Source organism: Sceloporus occidentalis, unplaced genomic scaffold (assembly GCF_023333645.1).
Source record: "Sceloporus occidentalis isolate IW3139 unplaced genomic scaffold, rSceOcc1.0.p SCAF_1, whole genome shotgun sequence".
In the NCBI taxonomy this organism is placed as follows: Eukaryota; Metazoa; Chordata; class Lepidosauria; order Squamata; family Phrynosomatidae; genus Sceloporus; species Sceloporus occidentalis.
This window is the reverse complement of record NW_028316981.1, coordinates 17766490-17783750: the sequence shown is the minus strand read 5'-3', so window position 1 is coordinate 17783750 and position 17261 is coordinate 17766490. Positions and strand designations below refer to the sequence as shown.

At 41.8% G+C, this 17261-nt stretch overlaps 1 protein-coding gene across 1 annotated transcript; it reads left to right on the top strand.

The window, feature by feature from the left end:
- The first annotated feature begins 432 nt into the window (after positions 1-432).
- On the top strand, positions 433-16251 carry LOC149321005 (zinc finger protein RFP-like). The gene is made up of 8 exons (XM_089514633.1): positions 433-837; positions 4292-4387; positions 6662-6892; positions 7083-7105; positions 10197-10312; positions 13024-13050; positions 13663-13689; positions 15022-16251. The coding sequence occupies exons 1-8, from the start codon at positions 442-444 to the stop codon at positions 15555-15557; spliced, it is 1452 nt and encodes a 483-aa protein (XP_089370759.1). The 5' UTR covers positions 433-441; the 3' UTR covers positions 15558-16251.
- Positions 16252-17261: the final 1010 nt, after the last annotated feature.

The following is a 17261-nucleotide window of genomic DNA, read 5'->3' as shown; positions in this document are numbered from 1 at the left end:
CTGAAAAAAAATATTGGAGGAGGGTCTGTGCGGGGCAGAGCACAGACTGCATTGTGTGGCTATGTGGGTTTTTATTTTTACAAGTTAACTCATGCTCAGTAGGAACGCAAGCTTCAAAACAAGTTTAATGGTCAGATTTCACAACAAAGGCCTTGAGTTCCAAAATTTATCTATGACTGCAAATATGCCATCTGGGGACTTTTAAGGCATTCTTAAATAAAGCTTAACTAAAGACAGGAGCAGGATAGTGCTCTAGGCTCAGTTCATTCCACTCATTTTTGTTTACTTATGTGAAATAAAGTGGCTCTCTATTTCCTCCTCTCTGCTCTGGTTTGTTCCTGGAGACTGGTCCAAGAGAGTAAACAAATCTGTCATTAGAGGATATCAGAAACGAAACTTAAGGCTGTCTTCTGCATTTCTGTTAATTGGAAAGAGGCCAGCATGGCCGCTGCGGGTCCCAAGAAGCAGATGTATGGTGAAACCATTTGTTGCCTCTGCCTGGATCTCTTCACAGACCCTGTGCTAACAAACTGTAGGCACAATTTTTGCCGCACTTGTATCACCCAATATTGCCAGGAGTCTCTTGCACCTGTTTTGTGTCCTCAGTGCAGAGCAACAGTCCAGGTGAGGAACCTGAGGCCAAACCGACAACTAGCGCACATTGTGGAAGCCATCAGGAAAACCAAGAGGGGGAAAAAGCCAGCGGGGAGGATAGGTGTGTGTAAGAAATCCTTCTGCAAGGATGATCAAGTCCTCGTTTGTGTGGTGTGTGACACCTTCCTGAAGCACAGGGGGCATGATATGGTTCCCATGGAGGAGGCTGCCCAAGAATACAAGGTAGTGACTCTTTGCTTGTCTATTTGTAAGAGTAGGTGTGAGTGCCATGAGCAGAAATGGGATCTATGTACACAGTAATGTCAATTTCCCTCATTTACGCTTTCTGAACCAATATGCAAACTGAAACACAGCTGTTTTTTGAGATCGGAGAACTTGGCCCTTTGATAGGAGAATTTGTCCCTTTGTTGGCCAAACCTCTCTTTTGAACAACAACAAAAAACATTACAGAAGTATTAAAAGGAAAATTATATGATTATATTATCAATTCTATTTTAATGTTTATACTAAGGACTTTATCACACGGGAGACTTGAAGCAAAAATGGGGGGTTAAACAGCAATTATCCCCGTGCAAAATGCAATATCACACTTAAGATTTTTATACAATGTCGCTATTAAATAGGCAATAAAGAGGCAATAAAAAGGCAATAAAGAGCAACAAATAATTCACGGGGAAATCCCAAAAATGAGTTGTCGCTGTTTATTGCCTCTTTATTGTCTATTTAATAGCAATGTGTGTGAAAATCTTGTATGGTCCACATCTGCCAAATGTAACTGGAAGAGCCATCTAAAATCATTTTTATTGTTTATTGTTTACATTGCTTTAAATTTATTGAGTTGTTCAACTGTACTCCACCCTGAGATTTTGGTGGTATACAGTACAACACAATAAATTCAAATCGATGTAAACAATAAGAACCTTTCATTAATTAATTGCTGAATGTAGTGCAGTGCAATTGCTCAACCAAAATAATGCATTAAAATGGAGATATCAAGGGGCAATGTATACCTAAATGTGCATAAGTTTTTCTTGCTTCCAAGTGTGAAATTCCTTACCAGGGTCCTAGTTGATTCCCTTTTGTCTTCACAAAAAAAGATAATTTTATTCAAGCAGGCTTTTGGTGAGAGATTGGTGAGTGCAATCTTTTATTCATTGCAGATTTTGTTGCTTAACTTGTCTTATATATAAATATGTATAAATTAATCTGCTTCATGTTTAATTTTACTTCTTATATTTGATTTCATTGTAGCTGCCCTAAGCCCTGGGAGGAGATGTATTATTATTATTATTATTATTATTATTATTATATCCCATCTTTCTCCCAAGGGTTGCCATAATTGTCCACTAAAACCCGGGCAATATAGGGACTCAAGGCGGCGATGTAATATATACGTAATTTACAAAAATGCATTCTATTAAGAAAATTTGCTTAGAGAAATGCAAATGTTAGGCCAGTTTCCATGCAGATGTGTGAATATGAAAAAAATATGTAAAAAAGTAAAATAAAGAAAAAGAAGGAAAGAAAAGGAAACACCTTTTTAGAAATGGTACAAAACAAGCTAAAGGATAGAAAAATGAGAACTTGACCAAAACTGAATTTGACAGATTCATGCATATGTAGTTTTATGTGATTTTTTATTATTGCTGTGGCAATGAAGCCTCCAACGGAGTCAATATGGCAGGGTCAGTTAATCCTCTCTCATCCTATTTTTCCAGCTACTCCTAATAAATGTCCCAGTTTCTTACTCCTCCCCCCACATTCTCCCTTTGTCTTCAGTTTGCTTCAGTTGCTGCAAACTGAGTTCAAAATACAGATTAGTTTGCAGTCAGCTCAGCAGGGAGGAGAAGAGAGGAGGATCAACTCTTGCCCTTCCCAGTAAGCTGAGGCAAAAACAAGCTGCTGCAGCCTCTCCTAGTTTATCTGTCTTCCATCATTAATAATGTTTGCCATCTTGATCGCACTCTGATGTTGTTTGGACACAAATTTCCTGGTTTTCATCTCTGAAATGTTGGAAGGCATGGAAACCATTGCACTTACTACAACCCAGTAGTAAGGAGTGAAGGGAGGGGAAAAGATGAAGAGGATAGATGGAAAGGAATTGTGCTTGTGCACAAGAGAACTAGAGTCAGAGGGTGCATCTATACTGTAGAATTAATACAGTTTGATACCAATTTAACTGCCATGGCTCCATCCTACAGAATCCTGAGATTTGTAGTCTTGTCAAGCATCAGCATACTTTGGCAGAGAAAACTAAAGTCCTTTTAAAACTACAAATCCCAAGATTCCATAGGATAGAGCTACAGCGCTGAAAGTGGTGTCCAGCTGCATTATTTCTAGAATGTGGATGCACCAGGGTGACCAGATGTCCTAACCGCAAAGGCACCGCAAAACATAGGAGGTTTAAGAAAAATGTAGAGCATTGCAAAATAAAAACTAAAAATACAAATATAAATATAAATCCATGCTTCTTAGTCATGCTCTAAATACCTTTCCCAGAGCACTTGGCAATGGACCTGATGAGTTAAGAAATAGTACAGGCTGAGTCTCCCTTATCCAAAATGCCTGTGACCAGAAGTGTTTTGGATTTTGGATTTTGGAATACCTGTATTTACATATATGTACATAATGAGAGATCTTGTGAGACAGTCCCTTAACCCTAGTATGGTGCCAGCTTTAGCGCTGTGTGTACCGCACCAATATTCCAACATACAAACTCAACCCACCCCCCTAGGTTTTCTTTCCAAACAGTATTAAGCATTCTATGGCCATTTAGCTTTTCCTGTCTTTATAGTTAGCAGAGGGATTGTCCCCCTAATTTAAATAGCTTGTATCTTTCTAGACTTTGGGGTTTAATGAGCATGCAGAGACCTCACTCTTGGTTTTCAGGCTGCATCCGCACTGCAGAAATAATCCAGGCTGACACCATGTTAACTGCCCTGACTCAAGATTATGGAATTCTGGGAATTGCAGTTTGTTTTTGTCCCCAGAGCTCTCTGACAGAGAAGGCTAAATGCCACACAAAACTACAGTTCCCAGAATTGCATAGTTAAAGTAATGTTAACTTGGATTATTTCTGTACTGTGGATGCAGTTGACTTCCCCCACAAAGCTCAAAGACGTAGCTGTGTTAATCATGATCAGTATACAAGGGGATTTTGTAGCACTTTTGTGACTACAGTCGGTCCATGTCCATGGATTCTTTATCACCTGATTCAATCATCTATATGGATTGAAAATATTCCAAAAAGATATACATTCCAAAAAGCAAACTTTGATTTTGCCATTTTATATAAGGGACACCATTTCACTCTGCCATTGTCTTGAATGGGACTTGAGCATTTACGGATTTTGGTATCCATGGCTTGGGGGAGCGTCCTGGAACCAAACTCCAGCAGATACCAAGGACCCACTGAAATCAAAAGAAAAAGGTTTGTTGTATCAGCTGCCCAACCTTTGACCCTCCAACCTTTGACCCTCCATTTATTTTGGACTTTAACTCCCAGAATCCCTAGCCAAAATGGCCAGCAGTCCAAATCATTTGGCATACCAAAGGTTGGGAATCACTGGTCAGTTTCATTAGATGCATGGAGTGAGGCATCTATTGCACAGACATTTGTACCAATGTATACAGAAAATACAAAATATGTGAGTATGGGTTTGTTCTGTTTCCGTAGGACAAGTTTGAAGCCCAGCTACAGTCTCTAGAGAAAAGGAGAACGAAGGCCATTGAGCGGAAACTGGCTGAAGAGCAAAGGAAGCAAACATTTCTGGTGAGCATTTGTGGTTCCAGCTCAAATAATGAAGATTACAGAAAACAAACTAGAAGTTTCTGCATGACCATACTCCCTGAAGCGAGAGAGACCTCATTGTTCACCATGAGTATATTCTTTCATCGATGTTCACATGCTGACCGGTTACAGACACTAACATACAGTAACATTAAGCACTTTTTGGGCACTTAGGTCTTGGCTATTTACTACAAACATTAGTTTGTAAACTATGAATAGATTTTGATATGGGTTTATGAGTACCTGGATGATAATTGTCCCATGAATGGTTTTTTGTGTTTTTTTCAGGCTATGTGGCCATGTTCTAGAAGAGTTTATTCCTGACATTTCACCTTCATCTGTGGTTGTCATGGGAAGAGGGATTTCCATGTGAATCTGTGTATTGCTCTGTTGTTGGTGACAAGGCCTCAGGGTGGGAGAATATGCAAAGAGGATTAGTGTCTGTTTAATTAGTGATCATTGTCTGCTGGGAAAACCCCTGACCCTGGGTGGTTTTCATTTGCATTTGCTGAGTCTTGATTTTGCTGTTTTTCAGGACTGGTAGCCAAATTTTGTTCACTTTAAAGGTTTCTTCTTTCCTGTTGAAGTTGTCCAGGTGTCAGTGGATTTCAATTTGGCTTCCGTGTGCATTTTGTGCATTCTGACCTGATAGTTGTTGGTCCTGAATTTCAATGTTTCAAACAGCATTTTATACCCACGATGGTTCTGCTACTGCTGATTTTTCTGGCTGACTCAGTCTACAATGTCTCTCGGGTTCCTTGCTTCATGTTTGAACACTGTGTTTGGTCGTCCCTATGTAGACTCGCTCTCAGTTGCATGGTATGCGGTAAACTCCTGCAGTTGTGAGAGGGCCTCTCTTGTCCTTTGCTGAGCGTAGCATTTGATGGATTTTCTTGGTCGGTTTGTAAACCATTTGGAGATTGTGTTTCCTCATCAGTCTCCCTATTCTGTCCGTAACTCCTTTGATGTATGGTAAAAATACCTTCCCTTTGGGTGGCTACTTGTCTTCGCTCCAGATGCAGGCGAAACGTAAGGAATAAACTCTTCTAGAACATGGCATGATAGGCCAAAAAGCCCACAAAAAACTATGGATGCTGGCCATGAAAGCCTTTGATGTCCCATGAATGGCTTCTCTCATTTACCAACAGATCATCCCAGCAGAGGTAGGAGAAACCACCCAGGGTACAATTTATTATCCAGACATACCTTCAGAGCTTCCAGTACCTCCTTGGTTGCTTCTCTGAGTGATGTCCACCTTTTCCAGCCACTGAGTTTTGGTGGATAGCCTTCTCTAGGAAAAGTTGCAGTCGAGTTATGTTTCCATTTTGTAATAATTATCAAATGCTGTTTTGGGAGACGTTTATAGTTTGGGGATTTTAAAAATAATCTAGCAGGCCAGTCTAGTTTGAGTGTTGGACTATGACTCTGGAGGGCTGGGTTTGAATCCCCATGCTGTCATGAAAACCGGCTGGGTGACCTTGGGCAAGTCACACACTTTAGCTTGCTTTAATAGTGGTATTGTTTCCAAGATAACAAAAGTAATAGTCCCACTGTATTCTGTGCTAGTCAGACCTTATCTGGACTAGTGCCCATGCTGGCTGGAGTATTTGGTGAGTTGTAGTTGAAAAAGGTAACAGTTTTAAGTTCTGGTATTCATCTCTAATGTAGTGTTCAACAGAAAACCAAGAGAACTAGTGGATAAAAATTCAGCAGTTGTTGCCTTCACAGTTTTAGAGCTTGGAAATGTTACTTTTTTGGACTGTCAGCTTCAAAGTTTGGCCACAGATTGTGCTGGTGAGGGGATTCTGGTCTTTATAGCACTCCAAAATATAACATGCCTAATCTCTGTCTGTAACAGTTTTTGTTTTACTCCAAATTTATTTTTAAATATATTAAAACAATCATAGCAACAAGACCTCTTGACTACAGTGGGCCCTTGATGCCGTAATAATCCCTCATTCCTTGCTATAAATCAGACTGTTGTTGTTGTTATGTGCCTTCAAGTCATTTCTGACTTAAGGTGACCCTAAGGTGAATCTATCATGGGGTTTTCTTGGCAAGATTTGTTCAGGGGAGGTTTGCCATTGCCTTAGCCTGAGGCTGAGAGAGTGTGACTTGCCCAAGGTCACCCAGTGGGTTTTATGACCGAGCAGGAGAATCAAACCCTGGTCTACACAGTCAAAGGAGTCACTGGCTAATTTGAATCTTATGCTCACCTTTGTTTCTCTCCCTGTTTCTATGTTTTCCTGACCCCAGATGCAGATAGGTTTGGAGAAAGAAGAGATCAGGTCTGCTTTTAAGAAAGTGCAGAAATTTCTTAAGGTAAAAGAACGCCTTTGGCTGGACCAGCTGGGAGAACTGGAGAAAGAGACTGAGAAAAGCTGGGAAGAGAATATCACCAATTTGTCACAGGAAATTGGTCGTCTCAGTGGGTTGATCTTGGAGATGGAGGAAAAGTGCCAGCAGCCAACAACTAAATTCCTGCAAGTGAGAGTTAACACAAGCCTTATTTCTTGGTTTATGAGAAACAAGGCAGACTTAGATCTGGGAATCGTAAGTTTTTCCCGACAGCAGAGGAATAAATAAATCCCAAAGAAAACAAAAAGTAGCAGCCCAGCATGTGTTATATCCCTATAGCTGAAATTCATTTCTTTCTTTCTTTCTTTCTTTCTTTCAGGACATCGGAAGTATCTTAACAAGGTATATGGATTTTTCTCCTTTCCCCTTCTGTTTCTCTAGCTCTTCCTGTGGAATGACTCTAGTCCAGACCCAACAACAACAGCAACAACAATAAGAACAATGTCTGGAAAATAGTCTCATGAGTCCTTTATTCTGGGGACTATATGGCAAAACATGAAATTATATTTCCCATACAGATGGAAACAACCTAGGTTCTTGAGCTCTGATTTCCTTCAATTTTGGGGGAGGACTTGATCAGAAAATAGAAAAGTTGTTTTGGGGGCAACCATTCCTGGAATTCTCCAGCCATTATGGCTCATATGTAAACCCTCAAAGTAACTTTCCCAAGATCTTAGTAAATCTTCTCAAGACTTTCATCTCGACAGTATGGGCACCATTGTGCCATTAGAAATTGAGTGATTGCCACATTATACTCCAACTAACAGCAATTTTCCAAGTTTTCTCAAGATCCAACTCAGATACCCAACACAAAATGCCACATACTAAATGAACAACCTTAATTAGATACATAGGTGGGTTACAAACCACCATATAGTACGCGACGAGCGCGTACTAGGGTTAGGAAGGGGCGGTGCTTCCGCACCCCCCTAACCCTAGTACGCGCTCTGCGCGCACAAAATGGTGGCAGCCGTTCCACACGGCCGCCACCATGATTACGTCATGGCCGCGCCGCCTCCACACGAGGCAGCACGGTTGTGACGTATTGAGGCTGCACCATGGCACATAGTGTGCCTTTTCTCTGGCCCTGGAAGGAGCGCGATTTCTGCGCTCCTTCCTCGGAGCTTCTGGGAGATGCGCGGTGTGGCAGCTGCAGCTCCCGGATGCTGCAAGCGGTGGCAGCGGGAGAGCGCCACTTCTTGGCGGTATGTAACCCGCCATATATTCTAATCCTGATCAGCAGGCTTCTGCTTTGTATCTATACCAATAGTTCCCAAACTTGGGTCCCCAAGTTTTGACTTAAAACTCTCACTGTTGGTATGACCAGTGATTATGGGTTCTGGGAACTGCAGGCCTAAAACATCTCAGGGACCACATTTGGGAACCACTGACCTATAGCAATACTCTTTCAATTGAGTTTCTTCTCTGTTTGCCTTAAACAAATTACTGCAAGGCTAACAGTGCAATCCTGTTTATGCCTGATTAGAAGTAAATCTGTGTTCTATTAATTCCATGAGGCTTTCTCACAAATATATGTGCATAGCAAGGGTGGGTACCTATGAACATCCTGATATTGTTTGAGCTGCAGTTCCCATGATTCTTCACCAACAGCTGTCTTGGTTAGGGCTGATTGGAGAGGCAGTACAAATAACTCATCAAGCCTATATACTTGGTGTCCTCTAAAAAACTCACACAGATCTTTGCTGAGAATAGACAGCTGATTCTTGACACAGAATGCTAGAAGCTTTCTGATTCTATTTCAGTTCTTATAGTTTAATTCCTAAGGAAAATAATACAGTTGGCTCTCCATATCCATGGATTCAATCATCCATGAAAATATTCCCACAAAAATAGAAATTCCAAAAAAAGCCCCAAAGTGGTTAACCATTGCCTTCTTCTGTGCAGTACAGTCGGGGCCCCATATCCATGGATTCTTTATCCACAGATTGAATATATACAAATATATATATAAATTTCAAAAAACAAACCTTGAGTTTGCCATTTTATAGAAGAGATGCAATTTTACTATGCCATTGAATTCAATGGGATTGGGCATCCATGGATTTTGGTATCTACAAGGGTCCTGGAACCAACCCCTCAGCAGTTATCAAGGGCCCACTGTAGTCAAGGGGTGTTGTTGCTATGCTTGTTTTAATATATTTAAAAATAAATTTGGAGTAAAACAAAAGCAAATTTGGGGAAAGAACATCAGTTCTGAAATTGTTAGTTAGGAGTCTTCTCATAAGTGAATCCACTCTTAAGTAAGGCGGGATACAGACGGGCAAAAAGGGGTGTATTCATGACGTCATGAAGGTAGAGCCTTCAGACGGGCCTTACCTGAATGCCGCCATGAACACGCCCCCCGCACGCCCCAAGCAGGAAGAAGCGGCATTAAAAAGGTGCTACTTTTCTCTGCTTCTTTTCCGTTTGATGCGCAGCTCCGTCTGTAAGCTGCTGCACCAGTACGTCAGAATTGCTACGCCGCTAATTTAAGTTGCCCATTTAAAAGCTCCGTGTCTGCTGCGTCGCATAATGAGTCGGGGTCCTGGAACATGCGCAGTTTGCAGTCAGGCTTTAATTGCAGCGTCAGCTGCCATGCAGGTGTGGAAGCTGCAGCACAGCTGCAGCGCATTTTAAGACTCCTAACCCTAACCCTAACCCTAGAGCAACATGTACGCATGCGCTGCTTGGAAAGTTTGAACTTTAAAGTGAGCCCCTACACACATTCCTGTGCCATTTTCACCTAACAATAAAAAACCCCTAAAACTTTAAATATTTACATATGTACAAGGGAGGTGATGGGGGATGGCAGGGGGACAGCGGTGGCAGCAGCGACAGCTGTGGCTGTGCATTGCAGATTCAGCAAGAGCGCGGGGACCAAAGGAGAGGAGGCATCCATGATGCTGGTGACACTGGCAAAGTGCAAGTGGACAAGGATGCCAACACCAGCTGATCACCAGCTGGCAGGAGACCACCATTGTTCTTGGGCAGGGTGGGGAAAAAAGTTTTAAAGGGGCTTGGGCACTTTAAATGTGCACATAGGCTTTCTGCCGCCGCTGCTTAGCGCTGCAGCTGTGCAGCTGCGCATCCGCCAGCCGGCAAAGGAAAAAAAAAAGCCCTGTTTTTGGCCGCCCGTGAGGAAGCTGCCTCTCTCTTTGCAGCGTCCTCCGAGGCGGCGGTTTGGAAACTGCGGGTCAGAAACGGCCCCAGGTGAGGTGTCTTCATTGCCCCCCATGTGGAAGCCCCATCTCTTGAGCCACACCCCCGGGGCGGGCGGTCTGGAGGCTCCGTATTCAGCAGAATACACCTCCAAGACGTCTTCCCCTGCCCGTTTGTATCCCACCTAAGTAAGTTTATGAAGTGCCAGTTCATATTACAAACCTGCAGGGAGGCTATGGTCTTTAACCATCCTTTCACCTGATCTTCATTCCAGGTACCAGAAGGGACAACTAAGACAGGTGGTTGAACTTTCTCCAGGGCCAGCAGAGAGACTTCAAAGTTACTTTCAGAAGCGCCAAGTTCTAATAAAGGCCATTGAAAAACTTGAAGGTATGGTGGGAGAGTAACTTTGGGAGGGTCATGCATCCAGATCTCTGTGAGTACTCTGCTTCCAGCTTGGCTGCATGGAAGGTAAAGTCTTTCCTTAAAGAAGGGCTTCCTTTTTAAGAGACATTTGATGCGCAAGTCTCTCTTGCACACTCCCACAACTTGATTCATTTCCTTAAGAAGGGATCAGGTTGTCTGATGCAGTTGTCATCCTCCCCCTCATAATAAATTAACAGAAATTAGACCCCTTAATGTAGATGTATCACCCACACTATCAAAAACATTATGCCTTTAAATATTGGTTGCTGAAGGAAGGAGAGGTCCTCTTATGACTGGCTGGCAGGTTTTCCTTATGCTGGCCACGGAGTTCTGGACTATATGAGCCTGTGCTCTGACTCATGGCCCTTCTCGGGTCCTTATCAAAGTGCCAGAACAGACAGGAAAAATAAAGCTGCTTCGGGTCACTCTGGAGGTATGCTTTTAAATGACACAGGCATCTTAAGAGGCCAGAAACTGCGCCAAAGCTGCGTTCCAGTCCTTAAGACTGGAGCATGGTTTTAGCACGGCTTCTGGCCTCTTCGGATGCATGCATCATTTAAAGAGCATACCTCCAAAGTGACCTGAAGCAGCTTTATTTTGGCCTGTCTGTTCGGGCCCATTGTTTCCACTAATGCCTTCTCTTTTCCTATCTTCTTTTGCATCCACTCTGCTAAGCAGCAATTTTTTAGTATAAATACTCCAGTAAAGTGTTTATTTACAATCTGTATTATCCATGCTACATTCTGTGGATGTAAACTAGGGAGTGGTTTGTTTATCTTTTGACCAGTTTCACCAGGTATGCCAGCTTTGACATAGTCAATAGTATACAATAGAAATCTCCATATTGTTTACTAATTGCGTCATTATTTTCCAAGTTCACATCCGAGTATCCTATCCACCAAAGTATAAAAATAGCATAAATCAAATTACCATCTACTTGTCTGATTGACTCATTATTTCCATTACTTTTCTTGCATTTAAACAAAAGCTTTGACATTTCCCACATAAGTCATATTTGGATGCTGCCATTTATGTTCTACCCAATTTCAAATTTGATTCACTCACTTTAAAATGAAGATAAACTGGACATTTTTCCGGGTGCAGAATGTCACTGTTTTGTTTGAGACCTCGGCTGCATCTGCACTGCCAAGTAATGTCAGGCTTCTGTCCAGTGGAATCCTGGGATCAGTAGTTTGTTGTGGCAGCAGAACTCTCTGATAGAGAAGGCTAAATATTTCACAAAACTACAAATCCCAGAATTCCATAGCATTAAACCATGTCAAACAGCATTATTTCTGCAGTGTAGATGCAGCCCTCATTACATAGGTCCTTTTACAATTTCAGTGATTGTACACACAGAAAGTGCAACATTTAGTATTCCCTGAGCATTCTTTGTAAAATAAAGATGTTAGGACTTGCTTCTCCAACATTAACCTTTGCAAAGTCGTTTGTGAGGCCTTGATCCATATGATACACTTATTAGTGAATTATAACTGGCAAAAGCAGGGGGGTTTTATGGGTGTTCCCAAAGCTTTGACATTTCTTTCCTCAACAAAGCTTGCATTCCAAAATTTCTCCAATCTCCAATTAGTTTTATTTGAGTGAGCATTTGCGATAGAGGATAATTGTCCTGTTCTGATTTTAGACTTTTGTTGGGAGATCTAGTCTCAGAAATACTTCATTATTCTTCCCAGAGTATCTCAACCAGAATGGTCACTGCCATCCATGCTGCCAGGAATTTTGAGAGTTGTGATCCAAAAATGCAACCTTCCCAAGCTTTTATCTTTCCTTCTTTTGAGGACTGTTTTACCCAACAATCCCACTTTTCCCCCCACAGTGCTCCATTAAATTGGTTTATTCCATCCAGGGAAATGTCTCAGGGGCTCAACAGACTGACGGGAAAGGCTGGCCTGAGGTTGGAGTCAGGGCGTGACATCCACATGATGCACACACTGACTCTGCCTCCAAGCCGGTGTGACGCCATGACGCTCCACACAGCAGGCGGTGTCATGGCGCTCCTCTGGCACTGTGTCTACATGACGCAGCGCCAAAGGAACACAGAAAAGCCATGCGCCAGTAGCTATGGCACCCTTTCCAGGGTGCAAAAAGGAACCATGGAAAGGAGAACTCAGGACCGCAGCATATAGTTGCCGCAGTCCCAATCCAGTGCCTAAGGGGGCAGCTACAGGCCACCCCTCAGTAATTAATAACCACTCAAAAAGCGATACCCAGTTGAAAGGTGTGTCCTCCTCCTTCTTCCAAATCCTTCTTCAACTTTTCTTCCCTGCAATTTTTGTGCCCTTTACTCCTAATATAGACTCCAGATTTAACAATGATAATGTTCTTCATTTATATCCCACCGTTTCCCTAAAACTGGGACTCAATAAGGCAACTTACAAATGATCAAAACAAGTACAGTACAGATTAAAAACATACCAAAAAAATCAGTGTGTGTGTGAGTATAAACACACAGTTAAACAATCTAGAGTCAAAACTTTAATTCATTAAAAGATAGAATCTAAAACAGAAGAAGCATGAATTCATTCGCTATCACTTTAATTTCAGTATTAGTTGAAATATTGGATTATTTTATTTTATTTTATTTTATTTTGGAAGGATGCATTAGCATGAGTTGTCATCTAAATAAATTTGTCACTTTTCCTTCTCCGTAACAGAGTCTCTGGAGGAAGCATTTCACACAGGTAAATTCTCTGACACTATGAATGGGAAGGGAGATTTTGGTGGCAGATGATGTGTCAGGCTTTAGGAGGAACCAGTTTGCTAACTTGTAGGGAGACCACACCCAAAACGTCAATTAATGCAGCGCAGTGCTAATTTCTAACAAGATAATACTTTATGTGACTATTTTTTAATGTTTCCAAGTAGCTAGGGTAGACATGACCCATTAAGAAAGACAATAATGCTTGGCAAGGTAGAAGGCAGTAGGAAAAGCGGAAGACCACTTTATAGGTGGATAGACCATGGCTCTGAATCTGATTACTAGGGTTGCCATAAGTGAAAGTCAACTTGACAGCAGTTAACAAAAACAATCAGAGATAGTATGCCTCTATTATCAGTTGCAGGGAAATGTGGATGGAAAGGGTACTATTGCGTTCATGTCCTGACCATCGGCTTCCCATAAGGGCATGGTTAGCCACCGTAGAAGCATAATACTAGAGGGGATGGGTCTTTGATCTAATCCATCAACTAGATAGAACTTTAGTTTAAGCTTCTTAGGCTTTAAGTATATTGATGTGTATATTTGGGTATACATATGGTCTGACTTTCAACTTGTCCCACTTTCTTCCACACAGGATCAGTGAAAGAAGCACAGAACAAAGGTAATGATCTGAATTAACGGTGATGGAAAACTCTTCATGGAAATGGGGGGAGGGGTTTCTCTAATGGAGACAGTTGGTTTAACACACCTCATTCCAAAACAAACAAACAAACAAACTAAAACAAAGTTATGGAGCTAGATGAGGTCTGATGTGTGATGAGTCGTCATTTCAACTCACATTTCAGTCATCAGTTCATTAGTTATTATTGTCTCCCAACCACTTCTACATCTTTAACCAAAGTAGCTTGCCCTGCAAGGTTGATCTAGGTCAGAAATGGGCAACTTCTATGATTTAGGTGGCCACAGGAGATCTCAGAGGGCCATTCTTGCAATGAATTCAATTTTTTTGTAACCCAAAGGTCACTCAGTGCTCTCTCAGGGATCAAAATTTCCATGTTTTTGGCCCTGGGCTATTTTAGATCCAGGAGAGGTCTTTTTCACAATGTGGTTCTTGGAGGTGTCTCATCCACAGGGTTGCCATGAGTTGAAATCAACTGGAGGGCAGCTAACAACAACAACAAAAATTAACCAGAAGGCTAATTTCACATTTTTTTTAGCTCACTTCCTTGGCCTAAAATGGTCTAGGAGCTCCCAAAAACATAGGTACTCTATCCCCCAGAGAGCATTTCTGAGCAAAAAGACTTTGGATTCAACCCAAGGACCTCATTTCACCATGGACCAACTCTATGATTCTATCCCTCATATATGTCATGAATATACAGTCAACCCTCAATATTTGCGGCTTTGATATTTGCGGATTTGATTATTCACGGATTTCATTAATATGTTCTCTCTAGGACTTTTCTAGGTCAGTGGTTCCCAACCTTCCTAATGCTGCGACCCTTTAATACAGTTCCTCATGTTGTGGTGACCCAAACCCATGAAATTATTTTTGATGCTACTTCATAACTGTAATTAAATAGGTGTTTTCCAATGGTCTTAGGCGACCCCCATGAAAGGGTCGTTCGACCCCCAAAGGGGTCCCGACCCACAGGTTGGGAACCACTGGTCTAGGTCCTCCAGTGCAACTCTGTGGTCAACTTTAACTAAAAGTTGCACTGAAAGACCATTTGTAGCTACTCCAGTACCATTCTATGGTCAGTGTATGTTGGACATTGACCACAGAGTTGCACTGGAGGACCTAGAGATTCCTAGAGAGGTGTCCTCTCAGGTAAAAACAGTGTTTTTGTTACTTGCGGTTTTTCCATATTCACAGGGGTCTTGTTCCCCTAACCCTAGTGAATATGGAGGGACAACTGTAATACATTTGAAACACTTAGAAGAATTTGCTGCATAAAATTATTGACATAACAGGCCATCTTGTGTTCTGCAGTGAATGTGGTTCTGGATCCAGACACGGCCCATCCTTTCCTCATCTTGACTGAGGATCTGACCTGTGTGGAATGGGAGGACAGATATCAGGACCTGATGGACAACCCTACGAGATTCAACCGGGAATTCTGTGTGTTGGGCTGTGAGAAATTTACTTCAGGAAGACATTGTTGGGAGGTGGAGGTGGATGAGGAGGCTGGGGCAATGTGGGCCCTAGGGGTTGCACGGGAGTCTGTTCGGAGGAAGGGAATATTCAAATTTAATCCTAATGAAGGAATCTGGGCCGTGGGGAAGAGACCCTATGACTCACCTTCACCTTGTCAGCTATGTGTCTTCACATCCCCTGAGTGGTTGCCTCTGAACTTGAGCAATGAGCCCAGGAATATCCGTGTGTCTCTCGCCTATGAAGAAGGCCGAGTGGAATTTTTTGATGCTGATACAGGCAACTTGATCTTCACTTTCGTCTCAGCTTCGTTCTCTGGGGAAGGGATCCAACCCTTTTTCTGGGTAGTGTCTGGTGTTAGGATGAAGTGCTGAATTTTGAGGTTGATCCTTGTGTGTAGTGTATCTGCACTATAAAAATACAGTTAGCCCTCTGCATCCACTGATTCTTTATCCATGGATTCAATCATCCATGGCTTATATATAAACAAACCTTGATTTTGCCATTTTATATCAGGGACACCATTTTACCATACCATTTTATCTGATGGGACTTGAGCATCCTCAGATTTTGATGTCCACAGTGGGTTCTAGCACCAAATCCAACTGGATACCAAGGACCCATGTAATGTCATTTGACCCCACTTTAAGGGCTGTAGCTGCATCCTGTGGGACCCTGAGGTCTGCAGTTTTACAAGGTCTTTAGCTTTCTCTGCCAAAGCGTGCTGGTGCCTCACAAAACTACAAATCCCAGGATTCTGTTGGATGGAGCCATGGCAGTTAACTGCATCATTTCTACAGTGTAGATTTCTCCTTCCCATTCAACTTTGGAGAGACCAGGACCTCCAAGTCGCATGGCCCCCTTGAACAATTCTTCCCCCATCTGCAGGGTACCATCCCACAGATTGAAAACCTCTGCTGTATCCCATTCTATTCTGATCCCACCTCCACAACTATGTCATTGAGCATCTACGCCTGAGTTTTGAATATTGTATTCTATCACACATCTGAGGATGTGGATAGTAGTCTATTAACAGCACATGCTTAAATAAATATCTTAACTCTTAAAGGTGTCACAAGGCTCCTTTTTAATGTTTATAATGAAACAAACTTGAATAGTTGCTTTTCCCCTGAATTGCTGCCTTTGGTATTGACTATCCAGTATCTATAAAAACAGGTATACAATGTAGAATAATATATGACTGTGTAATGTTACATAAACAAGATTACAATACAATCATATAAAAGAATTATGACCATATACATTCATTACATATACCAGGAACAAATGGTATGCATCAAAATATAATATAATATTGCAAAGATGTAAAAATGCATAGAAAAATAGCCAGTTGAATTGCCAAGTTATTGAAATGTCCTGGGGAAATCCTGAGGTTTTTAGATCAAATCTAAGTTCTTAGAAATTCATACCTTCCAGGCTGATGGAAAAACCACCAAGTTCCTGAATGCTAAACATTCCATGAAGCAGATAAGAAGTGTTGAATGAATGAATAGTGGAACAGAGATTAGGAGTAGAATGAAAGACCCCAGGAATTATAGTCTCCATTTCATCCTTGAATATTTGTATTCAGCTACCTAAATACAAACATTTATACATAACAACCAATTTGTGGTAAAGAATAATAAATTACATTCCAATAGTTACTATCTAGCATCTACCACAGGGCTAGAGTATTAATTATTCCTACCATCCCCAGATGCTGATGGGAACTAATATCCAACTACATCAAGGGGGTGCATGTCCTACATTGCAGTAATAATACAAAACACAGGATACATAATACTAAGTACCGTTGAGAACGATATATTCCAGACTACGTCCACTATGCTTCCTCTGGTCTTTACAACCTCTATTCCAACAAAACGATTTCCAACCCCAGTGTGATAAACAATTATGACAGAAACCAGGGTTAGAAGCCCTGCTGACCCTTAGAAACTCACTGGGGTAACCTTGTGCATGTCACTTTCTTTCAGCCTCTTTGTTGTATGCCTTGATGGTGACCCTATGAGTTTCGCCTTTGCCTTCCTCTGGGGCCGAGAGAGTGTGACTTGCCCAAG